The 18,522-nt window shown below is 37.2% G+C and overlaps 1 protein-coding gene across 9 annotated transcripts in view; it reads left to right on the top strand.

The window, feature by feature from the left end:
- RIC3 (RIC3 acetylcholine receptor chaperone) overlaps window positions 1-18,522 on the top strand; it is a 52,026-nt gene that overhangs the window by 24,694 nt on the left and 8,810 nt on the right. For 5 of the 9 annotated variants that reach the window (XM_049098759.1, XM_025459375.3, XM_025459373.3 and 2 more), the window contains 2 exons: window positions 270-363; window positions 12,575-12,723. In XM_049098759.1, coding sequence (XP_048954716.1) covers window positions 270-363; window positions 12,575-12,723 — 243 coding nt within the window. Of the gene's footprint in view, window positions 1-269; window positions 364-12,488; window positions 12,724-18,522 lie in introns of those variants that run through there. The other 4 variants (XM_049098760.1, XM_025459378.3, XM_049098761.1 and 1 more) reach the window with 3 other exon arrangements.

The raw sequence follows: 18,522 nt of genomic DNA, 5'->3' as shown, positions 1-18,522 counted from the left end.
TCCTAGGTGTTTTTTAGCTGGTCCTGCTGTGTTTCCATGTAAGAGAGAGTGATTTGTTTATTACTCCCAAAACCTATATACTTTAGATCTCAGTGGCCACACCTTGGTACCTTTTGTGTCCTGATTGGACCAGCTGGAGAGACATGAGGCTCTTCTCTGAATCTCTAAACCAGCTAGGATTATTTGTAGGGTATCAGAGCCAGACAGTTTCAGAAAAGAGCTTTGGGAGTTATGTATAATGGTTCCTTAGATTGATGCTTGTTTTTCAGCCAATTTCGAGCTTGTTCAACTGCAAGAAAAACTGAAAGAGACAGAGGAAGCCATGGAAAAATTAATCAACAGAGTGGGACCTAATGGTGAGAGGTAGGTTTTCACATAACAGGACTCAGACTATTTCCCATTTAGAGAATCCATTTAGAATTTTGCTTTACTTTGATTTCTGGACCATTTATTTTCATTTTATATAATTGTCAACTTATTTGTCATTTACATATTAGTTTTTACTAAGTATTTCCATTTTCATACCATCTGCTTTCAAGAGTCTTTGTTGAGTATTGTACACATTATCATTATTGTGAGGGGAAGTTTATGAGCAGTCTTGCCCAGTGAAATAACCAGGTTCTAAGGAAGATAATTTCATAGCTGTCTAATAATTTGGTTTTACTTTAAATTATGCCTTCTTAAATCTGCTTGAGACAAAAAGAAGAGGACAAGGGTGATTAGGCATTTGTATTTTGTGTTTTCTATTCTGGAACAGGATTAGACATGTAAAGTGGGGTCCAAAGTTCAGCTAGCCCTTTAGGATGCCTTACAGGGAAGACCACCCTCCTGCTACTGGGCCGGCTGAGAATCTGAAAAGGTGGCTTCAGGAGGTTGATGAAAGTGGACAAAAAACTAAGAAAATATAGATGTAGGAAGGCCAGGGAGGAAAAGCCAGAATGTCAGCTTGAGAAAGGAGAGGGATTCAGTCTTAGCAAGACCTTCTGACAAAGATGGAGGAAAGACTGAGGGTGAGTGGCAAAATCCCAGGTGTTAAGAGGTCTGTCCTGTGGGCTCACTGTGGAGACTCTGCTTCCAAGAAAACTGCTGCTGTACCATGGCCTCTGTTTGCCATGTTGGTGGTGCTAGTGCCTCATATCCTTCTCAGCTCCTTGGATCCAGCCTTGTGCATCTTTGGCTAGATAAGGCAAGAGTAAACATTCTCAGATTGCAGCTCCTCAGCTTGACTTTGTCCTACAACATCTAAAATGATGCTGAAATGAGGATGAGAATGAACCTTGCCTGTCTTCACCCAGGAGCCTTCACTTTTTGGTTCAGAAGGCAGAATGACTATCCAGACTGTTCCCATAGAGGTAGAGGAATGTGTACATACTTACACATGAGTATATCTCTGGAAGTGTGTAATAAAACTTGATACTTGTTGAGCACTTATGAAGAACAAAGCTCTGAGAGAAATACCTTATATCATTATCTAATGTAGAAGTATTTGTCGGAGTGTGACTAAACCAATTTGTACAGCTATACTTTTCTGGTCTTTTCTGCCCTTAACTTGTACTACTCACAGTCTAGGTGGGGAACTACCAGCCTTTTATGGACCCTCAAGCCTCAAAGAGTATCTGTGCCCTGGTCCATTTGAAGACCCATGCCACACCTAAGAGTCATGAAAACCATAGATGAAAACCTGTGGGCAGGGCTTCCCATCGGGGAGACTAAACCCCTGGGCCTTGAAGTAAGAAACAAGAGGAAGATATTTTCTATTACTGCTGTTCACACTCCCTTAGTTCAAATCATATAGCTCTGCTTTCCAACCTGTGCATATCATCTGTCCATTGAGTAAGCCAGTGATGTAGTACCTGTGACTCTTAACTACTTTACGCTTTGTGCCAGGATTACTTCTCTGTAAGGTAGATGAGTGGTCCCCACCCTGCAGCTAGAGTTGTGCCATCTCATTGTTTCTGGGGCCACAGGTCCTAGCTCAGAATGTTTACTCTTTGTAAGATGCTAAGTAAGGTATGGACTCCTTGAGAACCTGTTGAATCCAGCTTGCCACATGGCAATGATTGTAAAACATTTTCCCACAGTACTTCTCAGAAACTGCGGATTGACTCTCCTTCTAGAGAACATAGCTTGTAGCTCCCTTTCTCAAATCTCTCATCTTCCAGTTCTAAAAAGATGACTTTCTCCCTGTCACTTATGATCTAGTACCTTCTATCCTTACAGGTAGGCCTTATGGGACTTCACCCTCAAACTCAAAGGGCTAACTAGCCCCATGTTTTACGTGATTTCCTTTTTTACGCTTATATCCTTTAACCTTAGTGTCTGTGGCATTTGTTTTTCTCTGTGTTTCTGTGATTATTAGAAGAGCCTCAAATACCCCGGTATTTTTATAGCAGATCAAAATTTAACACATCTCCAGGCTCTGAGAGTCTAGGAGGGGATTAAAGACACAGAAACTATGTTCATTTACAGCCTTCTAAATCCTTTTAGGGAATGTTAATTCCATAATTATAAGGCTTTCTTAAAATTCCAGAAATATGTGGTTTCTGAAACTTAACCTAGGAATTACAACTGAAGCAGCATGTCTAGTTGTAATCATTCACCTCCTGGAAGCATGGCATGGCCTGAGGGAGAAGTGGGGTGCAACCCAGGCAGAAAACAGCCAGAGAAGGCATGTTGAGGATGCATATGAAACTGTAGATTTATGGCATGCATTCCTGGGATATAAACTTACTGAGGACAGACTTAGTCTGTTTAGTTCATTGTTCACATAGTAGATACTAAGGAAGTTCTTATTGTTGAAAAAGGGTAGATACTCACTTTTGAGACAAGCATTTGTACATGAATCATGGGTAGAAGAGGTAATCATGGCATTCTTTGCTAAGATCCTTCTCTTCATTTCCTGACCTTTATATTCAGGGTCCTATGTCTCATAGATTATCTGCCCTTCTTCAGTTGATAAATGTCTTTTGAAAGAATGTGCAAAATGAAAACCATTATCTGTCTCCAGCTGACTCTACTCCACCTTTAATATTCTCCATCTTGGCAAGTGGCTCCCACCATCTACTTAATTGCCCAAAGCAGAAATCTGATATTATTCTTGATTTACCTTTTTCTTCACTTCCTATATCTCATCAATCACCCTGTCTTGTTATTTCTTCCTAGTTAATAAGTCTGTCTCCCTGCAAAAGACTCTAAGCTCTGCTAGGATAGGGATTATCTGTATTATTCCCAGAGCCTAGCACAGGCCAACAGTAGGCTCTAAAAAAGTGTTAGTTGAAATGGAAGAATGCATTAGAGAATGAATGCCTTTTTAAAAAAATTATAGTTGATATACAGTGTTCTGTTAGTTTCAGTATATCTTACATAGTGCTTACCACAATAAGTGTAATTATCATCTGTCACCATACATTATCTCAGTATTATTGACTATATTCTCTGTGGTATTTTTTACCTATGTGACTTACTTGTTTTATAACTGAAAGTTTGTACCTCTTACTGTCCTTTACCTATTTTTTTTGTCCTTTTTTTTTTGTCCTTTACCTATTTTGCCCATTCTCCCCACCAGCAACCATCAGCTTGTTCTCTGTATTTGAGTCTATTTCTGTGTGTGTTTGTTTTAGATTTCACGTGTAAGTGATATCATGGTATTTTAGTATTTTTCTCTGTCTGACTTATTTCATTTAGCATGATACCCTGTAAGTCCATCCATGTTGTGAATGGCAAGATCTCATTCATTTTTATGCTTAGTAATAACATTCCAGTGCACGTGCATGCACATGCGTGTGTGTGTGTGTGTGTGTGTGTACACACAACAAATCTTTATCCATTCATCCCAAGTGGATGACACTTGGGTTGCTTCCATGTCTTGGCTACTGTAAATAATGCTGCAATAAACACAGGGTGCATACTTCTGAATTAGTGTTGCTGGTCTTTTTGGGTAAATGCCCAGTAGTGGAATTAACTAGATCATATAGTAGTCCTATTTTTAATTTTTTGAACAACCTCCATACTGTTTTCCACAGTGGCTGCAACAATTTAAATTCCTACCAACAGTGTACAAGGGTTCCTTTTTCTCTATATCCTCGCCAACACTTGTTGTTTCTTTTTGGTTCTAGCCATTCTGATAGGTGTGAGATGATACCTTATTATGGTTTTGATTTGTATTTCCCCAATGATTAGTGATGTTGAACATCATTTCATGTGTTGATTGGCCATCTGTCTGTCTTCTTTGGAAAATATCTGTTCAAGTCCTCTGCCTGTTTTTAATTGGATTATTTGTTGGGGGCCATTTGGTGTTGAATTTAGAAGTTCTTTATATATTTTGGATATTAACCACTTATCAGAAATATCATTTATAAATATCTTCTCCCATTCAGTAGATTGCCTTTTCATTTGGTTGATGATTTCCTTCACTGTGCAAAAGCTTTTTATTTCAGTGTCATCCCAATAATTTATTTTTACTTCTGTTTTCCTTGCGTGAGAAGATATAGCAAGAAGAATGCCACTAAGGCTGATGTCAAAGACATTACTTATGTTTTCTTCTAGGAGTTTATGGTTTCAGGTCTCACATTATCTTTAATCCATCTTGAGTTTATTTTTGTGTATGATGTAAGAAAGTGGTCCAGTTGTATTCTTTTGCATGTAGCTCTTCAGTTTTCCCAACACCATTTATTAAAAAGACCATCTTTTCTCCAGGGTATATTCTTGTCTCCTTTGTTGTAGAGTAATTGACCACATAGGTGTGCATTTATTTCTGGGCTCTCTCTCCTATTCCATTGATCTGTTTGTTTTTGTGCCAGTACCTTACTGTACCAAAGTATATAACTACAACTTTGTAGTTTATCTTGAAATCTGCAATTGTGATACTTCCAGCTTTGTTCTTTCTTCTCAAGATGCCTTTGGCTATTTGGGGGTGTTCTGTGGTTCTGTACATATTTTAGCATGTGTTGTAGTTCTGTGAAAAATGCTGTTGGTGTTTTGATGGAGATTGCATTGAATCTGTAGATCTATAATATTCTTTCAGCTCACATATGTGGTATATCTTTCCATTTGTGGTATCTTCAGTTTCTTTCATTGCTGCCTTATAGTTTTCAGAGTATGGGTCTTTTACCTTGTTCTCTGAAAGGGGGGTATACGCAAAATGATTTCTAAAGCCCTAAAGAGCCATAAGATAGAAGAAAAAAGGCTGAAGAATCCTGTTTGTCAATAAGTGATTTAATAAAGGGACTTTATGAGCAGAAGTGTGCTGTGGGTATCTGCAAAACAAGTAGATCTCCATAACCCCACCTGTCATGAGTTCTGCTTTTATAGCCCTAGATATTGGGGAATACATACTGGGAGACCTGGGAGGAAATGTTTCAGAATCACAGTCATAACTCCAGAGAAGATCAAGGACCTTATACCCCAAAGGTATATTTAAGGGTGTGGTCAAACAAAAAAGAGCATGCATTGCGGGGAGTGCTATACTGAAGGAGGCTTCAGGTCACAGAGTGGTCATCATGGTGGATTTGTGCAAGATAGTGTTAGTCATGTTCACACACACTCCCTTGGCTAAATTTATTCCTAGGTATATATTCTTTTTAGTGGAATTGTAAATGGGACTGTTCTAATTCTTCTTTGTGTTGCTTCATTATTACTATATACAAATGCAGGTTTCTATACAATAGATTTCTATATATTAGTTTTGTACCTTGCAGCTTTACCATATTCATTTATTAGGTATAATAATAGTTCTTTGGTGGAGCCTTTAGAGTTTTCGTTGTATAGTATCATGTCCTCTGCAAAGAGTGACAGTTTTACTTGTTCCTTACCAGTCTGGATGCATTTTATTTTCTTGTCTGATAGCCTTGGCTTAGAACTTCCAGTACTATGTTGAACAAAGGGGCATGAAAGAACATCCTTGTCTTGCTCCTGATCTAGAGGAAAAGCTTTCAGTTTTTCACTATTGAGAATGTTAGCTAACATCTAACCCATTCTATATATGATGGGTTCATCATATATAGCCTTGCTTATATTGAGTTATGCTCCCTCTAAGCTCACTGTTGAGAGTTTATCATGAATAGATGTTGAATTTTGTCAAATAATTTTTCTGCATCTATTGAGATGATCCTATGGATTTTATCCTTTGTTTTGTTAATGTGGTTTATCATGTTGATTTGTGGATATTGACTTTCATCCTGGAGTAAATCCCACTTGATTATAGTGAATGATTCTTTTAGTGTATGGATGGATTTGGTTTGCTAATATTTTGTTGATGATTTTTGCATCTTTGTTCATCAGGGATATTTACCCTGAGGTCTTTACTTCTGACCTAGGTCAGGACTGTCTCGTGTGGTAGCTCATGTGTTTTTTTCTCTAATTTTGCCTCTCTTCAATTCATTTTCTCTTCCAAACAAATGGATTATGGTGTTTTGTTTTGCTTTAACCCTGTAACCGGTCTCTGTTACTCTCGGTAAAGTATAGAATTCTTTAACTTGGCTTACATGGTCTTGGGTGACATGGCCCTTACATACCTTTGTTGCTTTATCTTCATTACTCTGTCTGTGCTCCATCCACATGGACTACTTCTCTAAAATGCCCATCTGCCTTTGCTTCTAGGACTTTGCATATAACTTTTTCCTTTGTTGCCTGTCTCTTCGACCCCTATCCCACACACCCTTATTTTAACTCTTTCTTGTAGGTATCCCTTAGGCATTATCTTCTCTTAACATCTTAGCCTGAACTTCAGACTTGGTTAGGTGTTCCTCTGATGTGCTCCCATGCCACCTGCATTCACTGATATTGTAAGCATCGTATTACTTTCTGATCTTCTGTTAACTTTTCTGTGCACTCAAACACCCTGTAATCTTAAAGATAGGAAATTTTCATCGTTCAAATTTGTATTCCTGGTGCTGGTACATTGACAGTGTCAGTACATGTTGAAAGAATGAATGAGGTAGATAAAGTACTTCAGATAATGCAGGCTGTTTCAGCAATAAGAATATCCTATGGCACCCAGTTTGATTTTGCTTTGTGTAGCCCTGTGTGGAGGTCAATGGCAGGTATTATTTTCTCTCTAAGAAACTATATCTCAGAGCAAGTGTATTCCAAAGATGGTATTAGTTTTCTGTGGCTGATGTTACAAATTACACAAACGTATTACCTTAAAACAACACATAATTATTATCTCACAGTTCTCTGTTACACATTCTGCACTGGGCTAAAATCAAGGTGGCAGGACTATATTCCCTGCTGGAGGCTCTTCTTTGCCTTTTTCAAGTTTTAGAAGCTACCCACGTTCCTTGGCTCAGTGGACCCTTTCCTCCATCTTCAAGGCCAATGACAGTGGGTTGGGACCTTCCTACATCCTATTACTCTGACCTCTTCTGCCTCTGTCTTCCATCTTTAAGGACCCTAGTAATTCCATGTGCGCTCATAGATAATCCAGGGTAAGCTGTATTTTAAGGCCAGCTGATCTGTACTTTAAATCTATCGCAACTGTAAGTCCCCTATATGTAAGGTAACATTATAGGTTCCAAGACTTAAGATGTGGATTTCTTTGGGGAGTGGGGAAGGGAGCGTTATTCTGTCTACCAAAGAAGCTCTGTAGAAAAGCAGGGATTTGAATAAGCCTTGCAGGACACCTTAGGCACAATTTGGCAGGGAAAAAACATTTCAGAGTAGCACAAGCAGCAAATGAGGTTAAAAAAAAAGTGATGGCATGTTTTTGGAACAGCAGGTAGTCATGAGTAACTGGAATAGAACGTATCAGGGCTGGGATAAATGCATAGGGAGGTAGGTAAAGGGAGAAAAACTAGAAAAGTAAGCTTGGCCTAGACTGGAAGGTCTTGAATGGTAGACTGAGAAGTTTGAAATTCATTGTTTTATAGTGGGATGCCTCTAAAGGCTTTTGAGGAGAAATGTCATGATCTGCTGTACTTTAGAAAAGTAAGTCTTCTAGTGTGATATACAGAGTGGCTACATGCTAGCAGATTACAGGGAAAGTTCTAGCAAAAGGTAATAAATAGGCTAGTGAGAGTGGAAATGAGGGGCCAAATCAAGGGGACTTGATGGAAGAGGAAGAAAATCGCAAGCTGGTTGGCTCAGTCAGAAGAGCATGTGGCTTTTGATCTCAGGGTCGTGAGTTTGAGCCCCATGTTGGGTATACAGGTTTAAATAAATGAATAAATATAAAGTTAAAAATCACAGGCTATTTTCAGGATTCCTTGGTAGCAAACAGCCGATTCTAGGTAGCAGAAATTTGGAGAAGGTGACAGAATTTATTGGAAGACAAAATTTATTGAAAATTTGTTGGAGATCAAATTCTTGAGGCATTTATGGGATAGCTCACAGTATCAAAGGAATAGCTAAAGATCCAGGTTTCAGAAAGAGGGGAAACCAGAGCAGCTCTGAGGATTCAGAGGAGAGAAACAAATGGACAGGTTCTTCAAGGACTACTGTCAGAATGAATTAACATGAAAAGTTTTCAGATCTGGTTTCACTGCATTCAAGACCCAGTTTTAGGAAAAAGTACAATTGGCCCAGTTTGGATCCTGTATATATCACTGAATCAGTCACTGCAGCCAAAGGATGGAGTGATATGATTGGCTATGGGCCATGGCCACTCTTGAAGGAGAGGTAAGGGGTTGGATAGCTTCACTCTAACCTCTGCACTATGAGCAGAAGAGGGTTTAGTTCCCCCAAAAGGAAAGCTAGGTAAGAGCAATGAAGGAGAAGAAAGAGGTAAAGATGAGTTAGATATTTGTGGCCCAGACTACAAGATTATATCAACCAAGATAAAAACACAGAATAGGAGAATAGGAGAAAGAAGATAAGGCTTTGGTATAAGGATCATGAGTTCAGCTTTGAGTATGTTTGAGGTGCCATCAGAATATCTATGTATGATAAAAAATAATAATAGGAAATTGGGGTACTGAAGACAGGACTAAGGACACAAGTTTGGAAGTCATTCGGCTGGAGGTCAGAGCCACTGTAGAAAGGTGAGATCAAATTCTTGAGACATATCCTACTGTATGGCAGTAGCCTGCAATCTTTTGCTGATCTGAATTCTGTTCCAATCGTGAATAGTGTTTGAAAGAAACTATTTCATTCTCTCTATACTTTACTTTTGGATTCAGAACTTGATGATTCCTCTGGGTTTATAACATTCAAAAGTCTGATCAGAAATCTTCTAACTTGACCTTCTATTTTTCTAGCATCTTGGAATCTGCCATACCCAACCTTACAAAATGTGGCTGCTCATGCAGCTGTTCCTCATCCTGGGCCAACTGGGATCTGGTTTTGAAGAGTGAATTTAAGGTTACCATCAGTAATGGCAAGGCCTCTAAGTGGAAATGCCTAGATCACTGGAGTTATAAGACTGGTTTTCATGTGAAAAGTCAAGATTAGAGGTAGAGTGTGGGTATCACCAATGTAGAAGCAGTGGTTTAATTTGTGATACTGGGTCAGCTTCTGAGGGCATGACTGTAAGAGTGGACCAGTAAGAGCCCAAGGATTGAGCCTTCAGGAAAGCCATGTGTTTAGGAGGCAGATGGGGGAAAGTGAGCCAGGATCAGAGATCCAAGGATTGATTAAAGAAGTGGGAGGAATACAAAGGTCTCAATAGTCAAGGGAAGAGAACATTTTAAGGAGAGGATGGCCCATAGTACAGAGAGGTCAAGAAGAATGAAATGTGGAAAAAAAAAAAGATTCTTGGACTTGAGAGTAAAGCTTTATTGATGATTTTCAAGTTTTGGTAAAAATGGAGTAGAAGGCAGATTTCAGAGAAGAGAGGTGGGAGAAAATAGATGGTAAAGAAATAGGGACCAATTAAATTAGCACATATTTATTGAGCACTTGTAATGTTCATGGCACTGTGCCTGTACTGTCCTGAACTTATATCAGTGCCCTCAAGGACTGTCAAACCAAGTTGAGACAATAAGGAATCTATAAAAAATATTTATTACATAAATCCAGAAGATGTAAGGTAGACCATGATTAATTGCCTAATGTATGATATGGACAATGGGAATATGCTTGTTCAGAGGTAAAGGAGGATGCTTTAACTTAGAATTCTCTGCGAATGCTTCACTTGCCTGTTTCTGCTTCTCCTAGCCATCCCTTTTAAAATCAGGGGTTCTGGTTTCCCATGAGTTAGGAAACAGAGTCAAGACTGTTTCATTCAGTAAAAATGAGAAGGCACTGAGGACAGCCCAGAGAAGTAACATGTGCAGCCCAAGGCCAGAGCTTTGTGATAAACACGTAGGTTCTTTTTTTTTTTTTCCTTTCAAGTTTTAATTTAAATTCCAGTTAGTTAACATACAGTGTAATATTAGTTTCAGGTATAGGATTTAGTGATTTATCACTTACATACAACACCCAGAGCTCATCACAAGTGCCATCCTTAATCCTCATCACCCATTTAACCCATCTCTCCCACCTCCCCTCCAGCAACCCTCAGTTTGTTCTGTATAGTTTAAGAGTCTGTTTCTTGGTTTGTCTTTTTTCCTCCTATGTTCATGTTTTGTTTCTTATATTCCATATATGAGTGAAATCATATAGTATTTGTCTTTCTCTAACTTACTTTGCTTAACATAATACTCTCTAGCTCCATTCATGTCATTGTAAGTGGCAAGATTAAATTATTTTTCATGGTTGGGTAATAGTCCATTGATACATATACCACATCATCTTTATCCATTCATCAGTCAATGGACATTTGGGCTCTTTCTATAATTTGGCTATTGGTGATAATGCTGCCATAAATATCAGGGTGCATATACCCCTTTGAATCAGTATTTTTGTATCCTTTGGATAGTCAGTAGTGCAATTGCTGGATCATGGATTAGTTCTATTTTTAACTTGTTGAAGAACCTCCATACTTTTTTCCAAAGTGGCTAAACCAGTTTGCATTCCCACCCACTGTGTAAGAGGGTTTCCCTTTCTCCAAATCCTTGCCAACACTTGTTTCCTGTGTTGTTGATTTTAGCCATTCTGACAAATATGAGGTCCTATCTCCTTGGGGTTTTAATTTCCATTTCCCTGATGAGCGATGTTGAGCATCTTTTCATGTGCCTGTTGGCCATTTGTACATCTTCTTTGGAAAAATGTCTGTTTCATGTTTTCTAACTGGGTTATTTATCTTTTGGGTGTTTGATAAGTTCTTTATATATATTGGATACTAGCAAGTAGGCTGTTTTATCTAGGGGTGCCCTAGCTGCATCAGAAGCCCTGCACAAGGTGGGTTGTAGTAAGAATAATAAGTATTAGGAATTATAGAGAGCAGATGAACAGTTGTGACAAGGCAGGACTCCTGTACTGATAGGAAAAACAGAACTATAAGAGGCCCAATATATGTAAGATTTTAGCTGAATGTGGAACAGACCAGCTTCTTCAGTTTATGGCTTTGAGGCCATTTAGTATGGAAGAACTGGAACTCATGGTGCTTTTGTTGTCTTCTCACTGAGATCTGTAGAAATGTTGTACCTTCTTTTTCTTCACTTACCATCTTAACATTGGAGGGAGGAATACTTCTTTCCTCTGTTTTTCCTCTGTTAGTCATTAAGGCTTAAGTTTGTAGGCTAAGCATAAAAAGGAACACAGGCTCGAGACCGGCTGCTTAGAAAAATTGATGGCATCTCCACAAGGCTAATATTAAATGTCTTTTTTCCTTCATGAATTTACATTGCCTTCAAATGTTTTGGATTTCTAAGAGGTGCATAAGTAGCTTCTGTTAAATCCTGCCACTAGATAAAACCAGTTCTCAGTCTCTTGAGTAGAGCTTTTTCTGCCTGTGACTGAGATGCCATGCTTCTCAAAATAGTCCTACCATTAATCTTGAGTCTCATCTTATTTTTGTAGACATTTTGCCCAGTTTTTCAGCTAAATTGATACTCAAACCCAGGTTTTCTAAATTGAAACTTGAGCATTTTAAGAATTGCCGTCAGAAGTCAGACTTTAGTTGTAGTTCAAGTGCTGACATTAACTAGCAATAGGAATAAATGTAGAATTGCCCTTCTATGGACCTCAGTTTCTCTGGTTTAAATGACTGATTTGTCAGAATGATTCAGCTTTGAAATTTTAGGGTATTTCTTTATTTCTGCAGAAGTAGATGTAGTCTGGCAATTCCAGGGTTGGGCTAATAGGATATTTTTCTGTAGTTGAGGCTAATAGCTCAGCATATTTTCTTTTGATGACCTTGCTTTGGAGAAAAGTGGCTTATAGTAAATGGGTAATAAGAGTAATAGTGAAATCTCTTGGAGATGAGACAATCAGGGCAGTGAGGTATACTGAAGGACCGCTGAACTGACAGTGTAAGCATCTGTGGTCTGGTCCCATTATTGACCTTAATTCATTATGCGACCTTGGGCAATCACTTGATCTTTCCTGGGCCTTCATTTCCCCACCTTATAAAATCAGAACATTGAATTAACATATCCAGTTATCAGCTATGCATACCCAGGACCAATTCCTAGAACACTTACCTGCTGCTGTTGGACTTCCTCTTCTAGGATCCAGACAGATCTTAGTGATGTCTGTGTTCATTGCCCAGGAGTTCATTTACTATTAAATGGCTGGGTTGTCTGATATTTCTAAGCAGAGCACAGACTGTGACTTCCGACCAAGAAAAACGGTTGCTGCATCAGCTCCGAGAAATCACCAGGGTCATGAAAGAAGGAAAATTCACAGACAGACCCACTCCAGAGAAAGAAGCTGAAGAGGCCCCTTACATGGAGGACTGGGAAGGTAAACAGTGTCTTGTCATTTGTTGGTTAGCTGTCAGCCCAGAAAAGAGAACTTACAAGCTTTTAAAAAGTTATATGTATATATAATAAAATTGACCAGTTTTTAAAAAGATTTTATTAGAGAGAGAGAGCATGAGAGAGAGAGATCACAGCAGGGGGAGGGGTAGAGAGAGAAGCAGACACCTGCTGAGCAGGAAGCCCAATGTGGAACTCAAATCCAGGACCCTGGGATCATGACCTGAGCTGAAGGTAAACACTTAACCACCTGAGCCTCCTGGATGCCCTAAATTAACCAGTTTTAAGTGTGTGGTTGGATGAGTTTTGACAGATATGTAGAGTGGTATATCTAGAACATTTACACTGTCTCAGAAAGTTCCCTTCCCCTTCACAGTGAATCCCTTCCTGATGCCCTGGCATCAACATAACCACTTTCTGTCCTGACAGTTTTACCTTTTCTATATAAATGGATCATGTTGCACATTTTTTTGGTCTCTGGCTTCTAATGATTTAGCATAATGATTTTGAGAGTCCTGTGTTGAATGTATCAGTATTTTTTTTAAATTGCTGAGTAGTATTGTTATATGGATATATTGTTTCTCCACTCACTATTTTAGGAACATTTGTGTTGTCTCCAGTTTTGAGCTATTACGAATCAAGCTGCTATGAACTTCTGCATACACATCTTTGTTTGGACATATATTTTTATTTCTTTTGGGTATATACCTAGGAGTGAGATTTATTTCTGGGCTTTTATGTTAAGTGTATGTTCAACATTTTTAGGAACTGTCAACCTGCTTTCCAGAGTGGCTTTGCTATTTTGCCTTCTGCCAGCAACTTATGAGTATTATAGTTATGCCACATCTTTGGTAACAATTGGTATTGTCCGTCTTTTTACTTTTAATCGTGCTAGTGTGTATAGTGGTATCTCAGTTACGATTTTAATTTGCATTTCCCCAGTGACTAATGAGAATTTTTTTTTTTTAAGATTTTACTTATTTATTCAGGAGAGACACACAGAGAGAGGCAGAGACACAGGCAGAGGGAGAAGCAGGCTCCATGCAGGGAGCCTGATGTGGGACTCAATCCTGGGATCATACCCTGAGCCAAAGGCAGACGCTCAACCACTGAGCCGTCCAGGCGTCTCAAGGGTCATTTTTTAATGTCCCTATTTACCATCTATATATCTTTAGTGAAGTGTCTGTTTACATTGCTTGCCAGTTTTTTAATTGGGTTGATTATGGTGTTTTTTGTTGTTTTTTGTTTGTTTTGTTTTTAGTTACAGGAGTTCTTTATATGTTCTGGATAGAAGTTTATTATCAGCTATGTATTTTGCCAATATTTTCTCTTACACTGTGGCTTTCTCTTTTATTTTCCTAGTGGCATCTTTCAAAGAGCAGAAGTTTTATTTTGATGAAGTTTAATCATTTTTCTCTTTTATGATCTTTGCCTAACTCCTCCTATGTTTTCTTCTTCTAGAAGAGTTATATAGTTTTAGCTTATGTTTAGGCCTAGGAGCCATTTTGAACTAGTTTTTATATATGGTGTGAGGCATTGGACTATATTTAATTACTTTGGCATGTTAGTTGAAAATCAGTTGACCATGTATGTGTAGGTCTATTCTGGATTTTCTTAAAATTTTTTTATTCAAGTAAGATTAACATACAGTGTTGTTTCAGGTGTACAATATAATGATTCAATAATTCTATATATTATTCATCATGATAAGTATACTCTTAATTTGATTTCACCTATTTCATCCATCCCACCCACCTTTCTGGCAACCACCAGTTCTCTATATTTAAGAGTCTGGTTTTTTTTGTTTCTCCTTTTTTCTTCATTTGTTTCGTTTCTTAAATTTCACATAGGAGTGAAATCCTGTCTATATTTACTTACGCCAATGACACAATGTCTTTATCACTCTGTATATTAAGTCTTAAAATCAGGTATTACAAATTCAACTTTATTTTTCCTTTTATTTCAAAATATTTTGGTTATTCTAGGCCCTTATTTTCACATAAATGTAGAATCAGTATGTCAGTTTCTATGAAAAAGCCTAGTGGCATTTTGATTGGCATCACATTGAACCTATAGATCAGTTTGGAAGAATTAACATCATAGCAATATTGAATCTTCCAATCCACGAACATTTTATATATCACCACTTACTAGATCTTTAATTTCTCAGTTTATAGTTTTTAGCATATAGGTCTTGTACATGTTTTGTAATGTACATGTTATGCTTAAGTACTTCATATTTTTTAAGACAATGTGTTTATTTTTAAATTTCTAATTGCTTACTGCTAATATATAGAAATACAATTTATTTTTGTATTCTGACCTCATTTCCGGTCATCTTTCTAAACACACTTAGTTCTAGTAGTTTTTTTTCTTTGGATTTCTTATGATTAAATTTCAGAGAATTTTCTATATAGTCAAATTGTGAATACACAGATATACTTCTAACTTTCCAATCTATCTATATGTCTTTTATTTTTCTTGCCTTATTGCACTAGTCAGAAATTCTAGCACAATACTGAAGTGTTGAGAGCAGACATCTTTGCTTTTCTGATAGGAGGAAGCACTCACACGTTCTCCATTAGTATGATGTGAGCTGTTGGTTTTTCATGGATGCTCTTTTTTAGGTTGAGGAAGCTTCCTTCTAGTGTTACTTTAACAGTTTTCAATCATGAATGGATATTGCATTTTGGAGAAGGCCTTTTGTTAACTGAGATCATATTTTTGTTTTCATCTGTTAACCCAGTGAATTACATTGATTTCCTTTTTGAATATTTAAACAATTTTACATTTCTGGGATAAACTTTATTTTGTCATGATGTTGTATATGGCTAGTTTGCTAAGGACTTTATTTTTGCATTTATGAAGGCTATTGGTTTGTGATTTTGCTTTTTTATAATTTTTTTGGTTTTGATTTCATGGTGATGCATTGCAGTGTGTTTCTTATATTTTCTGGAAGACTCTGTATAGAATTGCTATTTTTTTTTTCTTAAGTATGGAATTTTCCAGTGATACCGTCAGGGCCTAAAGTTTTCTTATTAGTAAGACTTATAGAACTGCTAGTTGATTTTCTTAACAGATATAGTGCTTCAAGTTATTTCTTCTTGACTGAGCTTTGATTGTTTCTTTTCAAGGAACTTATGTATTTCATCTAAATCATCAAATTTATTAGTATAAAGTTGTTTATATTCCCTTATTCTTTTAACATGCGTAGGTCTGTAGGGATGTTTTTGGTTCTGTTCCTGATACTGGTAATTTGTTATTTCTCTGAATATTTTCCTGATCAGATTAGCCAGAGGTTAATATCTTTTTAAAGAACTATATTTTGGCTTTATTTGTTGTTTTTCTACTTTTCCGTTTCCTATTTCCTTGATTTCTGTTCTTTACTATTTCCTTCCTTCTGCTTACTTTTGGTTTAATTTGCTATTTCTTGTTCTAGTTTCTCAAGGTACAAGCCTAGAACCTTGATTGATTTCCATCCCTCAACCACTTTGGCCACTATTTTATTAATGATATATTTTCTCTCTCTCTCTCTTTCTCTTTCGCTCGCTCTCTCTCTCTGTCTTCCCTCCTCCCCACTTTTGATTCTCCAGTTACACATTTGTTAGACCTTTGAAATTGCTGTACAGGTCATGTATAGTCTGATCTTTTATTCATGCCATGCTTAATTTTGGATAATTTTTCTTGCTGTGTCTTTAGGTTTAATCTTTTCTTCAGCAGTATATGATCTGCTCTTAGTCTCATTTAATGTATTTTTAACTCATGTATGGTCATTTCTAGAGTTCTATTTGGGTCTTTTTTATATCTTTCATTTCTAAATATTTCATTTCTCATATATTCATATATTCTTATACCTTCTTAAAAATAGGCATATTTGTAATAGCTTTTTTTTTGTAATAGCTTTTGAATAGACTTAGCTGCTGATCTTATCATCTGGGCCTATTTGTAGTGACTAATTTTTTTCTTTACTGTGGACCCTAATTTCATGCCCTTTTTGCATGCCTAGTAAATTTTGACTGGATGATGGATATTGCAAACTTTACATTATTGGATTCTGGATTTTGTTTTAGTACTATAAGTAGTTGTTGGACTTCTTTTTAACACACAGTTAGGTTACCAGAAATTAGTTAGATTCCTTTAAGGCTTAATTTTAAGATTAGTGAGACTGGGTCCAGAGCAGCCTTTAATCTGGCTAAACTAGCCCCACTAGTAAGACGATACCCTTCTTAGGAGTCAGCCTGATGCTCCACAGTGTTTTTCTACTCTGGCTAGTAGAAGCGGGAGCTATTCCCAGTTATATATGAACTCCAAGAATATTTAGGCCTAATGCTTTCAGTAGTTCTTTTCTTGGCCTTTGGTAATTCTTTCATATATATGCATAGAGCAGAATTCAGCTAAAAAAAATATGAAGAATTCTATCTGAAGATCCCTGGAACTCTTTCTCTACAAAGCTCCTTTCTTTCTAGTATTTTCCCTGCAAATTCTAGCTGCCCTGGCCTCCTTTACATTTTAATTTTAGTCTGAGACCACTGGGCTCTTTTCTCTTTTCTCAGGGACCATGCTATACTACCTATTAATGTTTGAAAATTGATGCTTCCTATATTTCATTTGGTTTTCTAGTTATTTAAAGAAAGAGGTCCCCATGTTTCCATCATTGCTTGAGCAGAAGTAAGAGCTTACACATTTAACAGTGAAATAATTCCAGATATACTAAGTAGCTAAGGATGGAGAAGAGGAACCTTTAAAAAATAGAAAAATGGTTGTGAATATATACTGGCTCTTTAGCAGGGAAGGATTTCTTGAGCATAAAAGCAATGCAAGATCCATTCATAATAAAAACTCTCAGAAAAATAGGAATAGAGAGGAATTTTATCAACTTGGTAAAGAGAATCTACAAAAACCTATAGCTAACATTATTTTTAATAGTCAAAGATGAATGCTTTCCTCCTGAGATGGGGAACAGGCAAGAGTGACTACTCTTATTTAGCATAATACTAAAAATTATAGGTAATGCAGTAAGGCAAGTAAAGGAAATGGCATACAGATTAAAAAGGAAGAAACAAAACTGCTCATCTTTGAAGATTACATGATTGCCTATGTAGAAAACCCCAAGGAATCCATTTTTAAAAGTCCCAGAGTTGGAGTGCTTGGATGGCTCAGTTTGTTAAGAGCATCTGACTCTTGATCTCAGCTCCGGTCTTGATCTCAGGGTCATGAATTCAAGCTCTGTGTTGGGCTCCATGCTGGGTGTGAAGCCTACTTAAAAAACTCCCAGTGTTCAGCAAGGTTGTAGGTTACAAGATAAATATACAAAAATCATTATTTCTACATGCTAGCAATGAATGCATTGATATCAATTGTAAATTTGATTCAAAATTTTTAATAAAAAAATGGAAGACTTAGGTATAAATTTAGTGAAACATGTATGAGATGTGTTTGCTGAAAGCTATATGGCCCTGATGAAAGAAATCAAAGGTCTAAAGGGGGAGATCTATCATGTTCATATATTAGAAGACTCAACATAGTACAAATACCATTCCCACATTGACAAATGCATTAATGCAACCCCTTTCAAAATCTCAGCAACATTTTTTTGGGGTAGATACAGATGAGGTTGTTCTAAAATATAGAGAGAGGGGCAGAGAAAATAGAAGCACTAAATAAATTTGGAAAGTGGGAGGAATTAGCTTATCTGATTCCAAGACTTACTATATATAGCTACAGTAATCAAAACTGTGTGATATTGGTATAGGAATAGACCTATAAATCAAAGGAAGAGAGCTGA

Source organism: Canis lupus, chromosome 21, assembly GCF_003254725.2.
Source record: "Canis lupus dingo isolate Sandy chromosome 21, ASM325472v2, whole genome shotgun sequence".
In the NCBI taxonomy this organism is placed as follows: Eukaryota; Metazoa; Chordata; class Mammalia; order Carnivora; family Canidae; genus Canis; species Canis lupus.
This window is presented reverse-complemented; position numbering and strand designations above follow the sequence as displayed.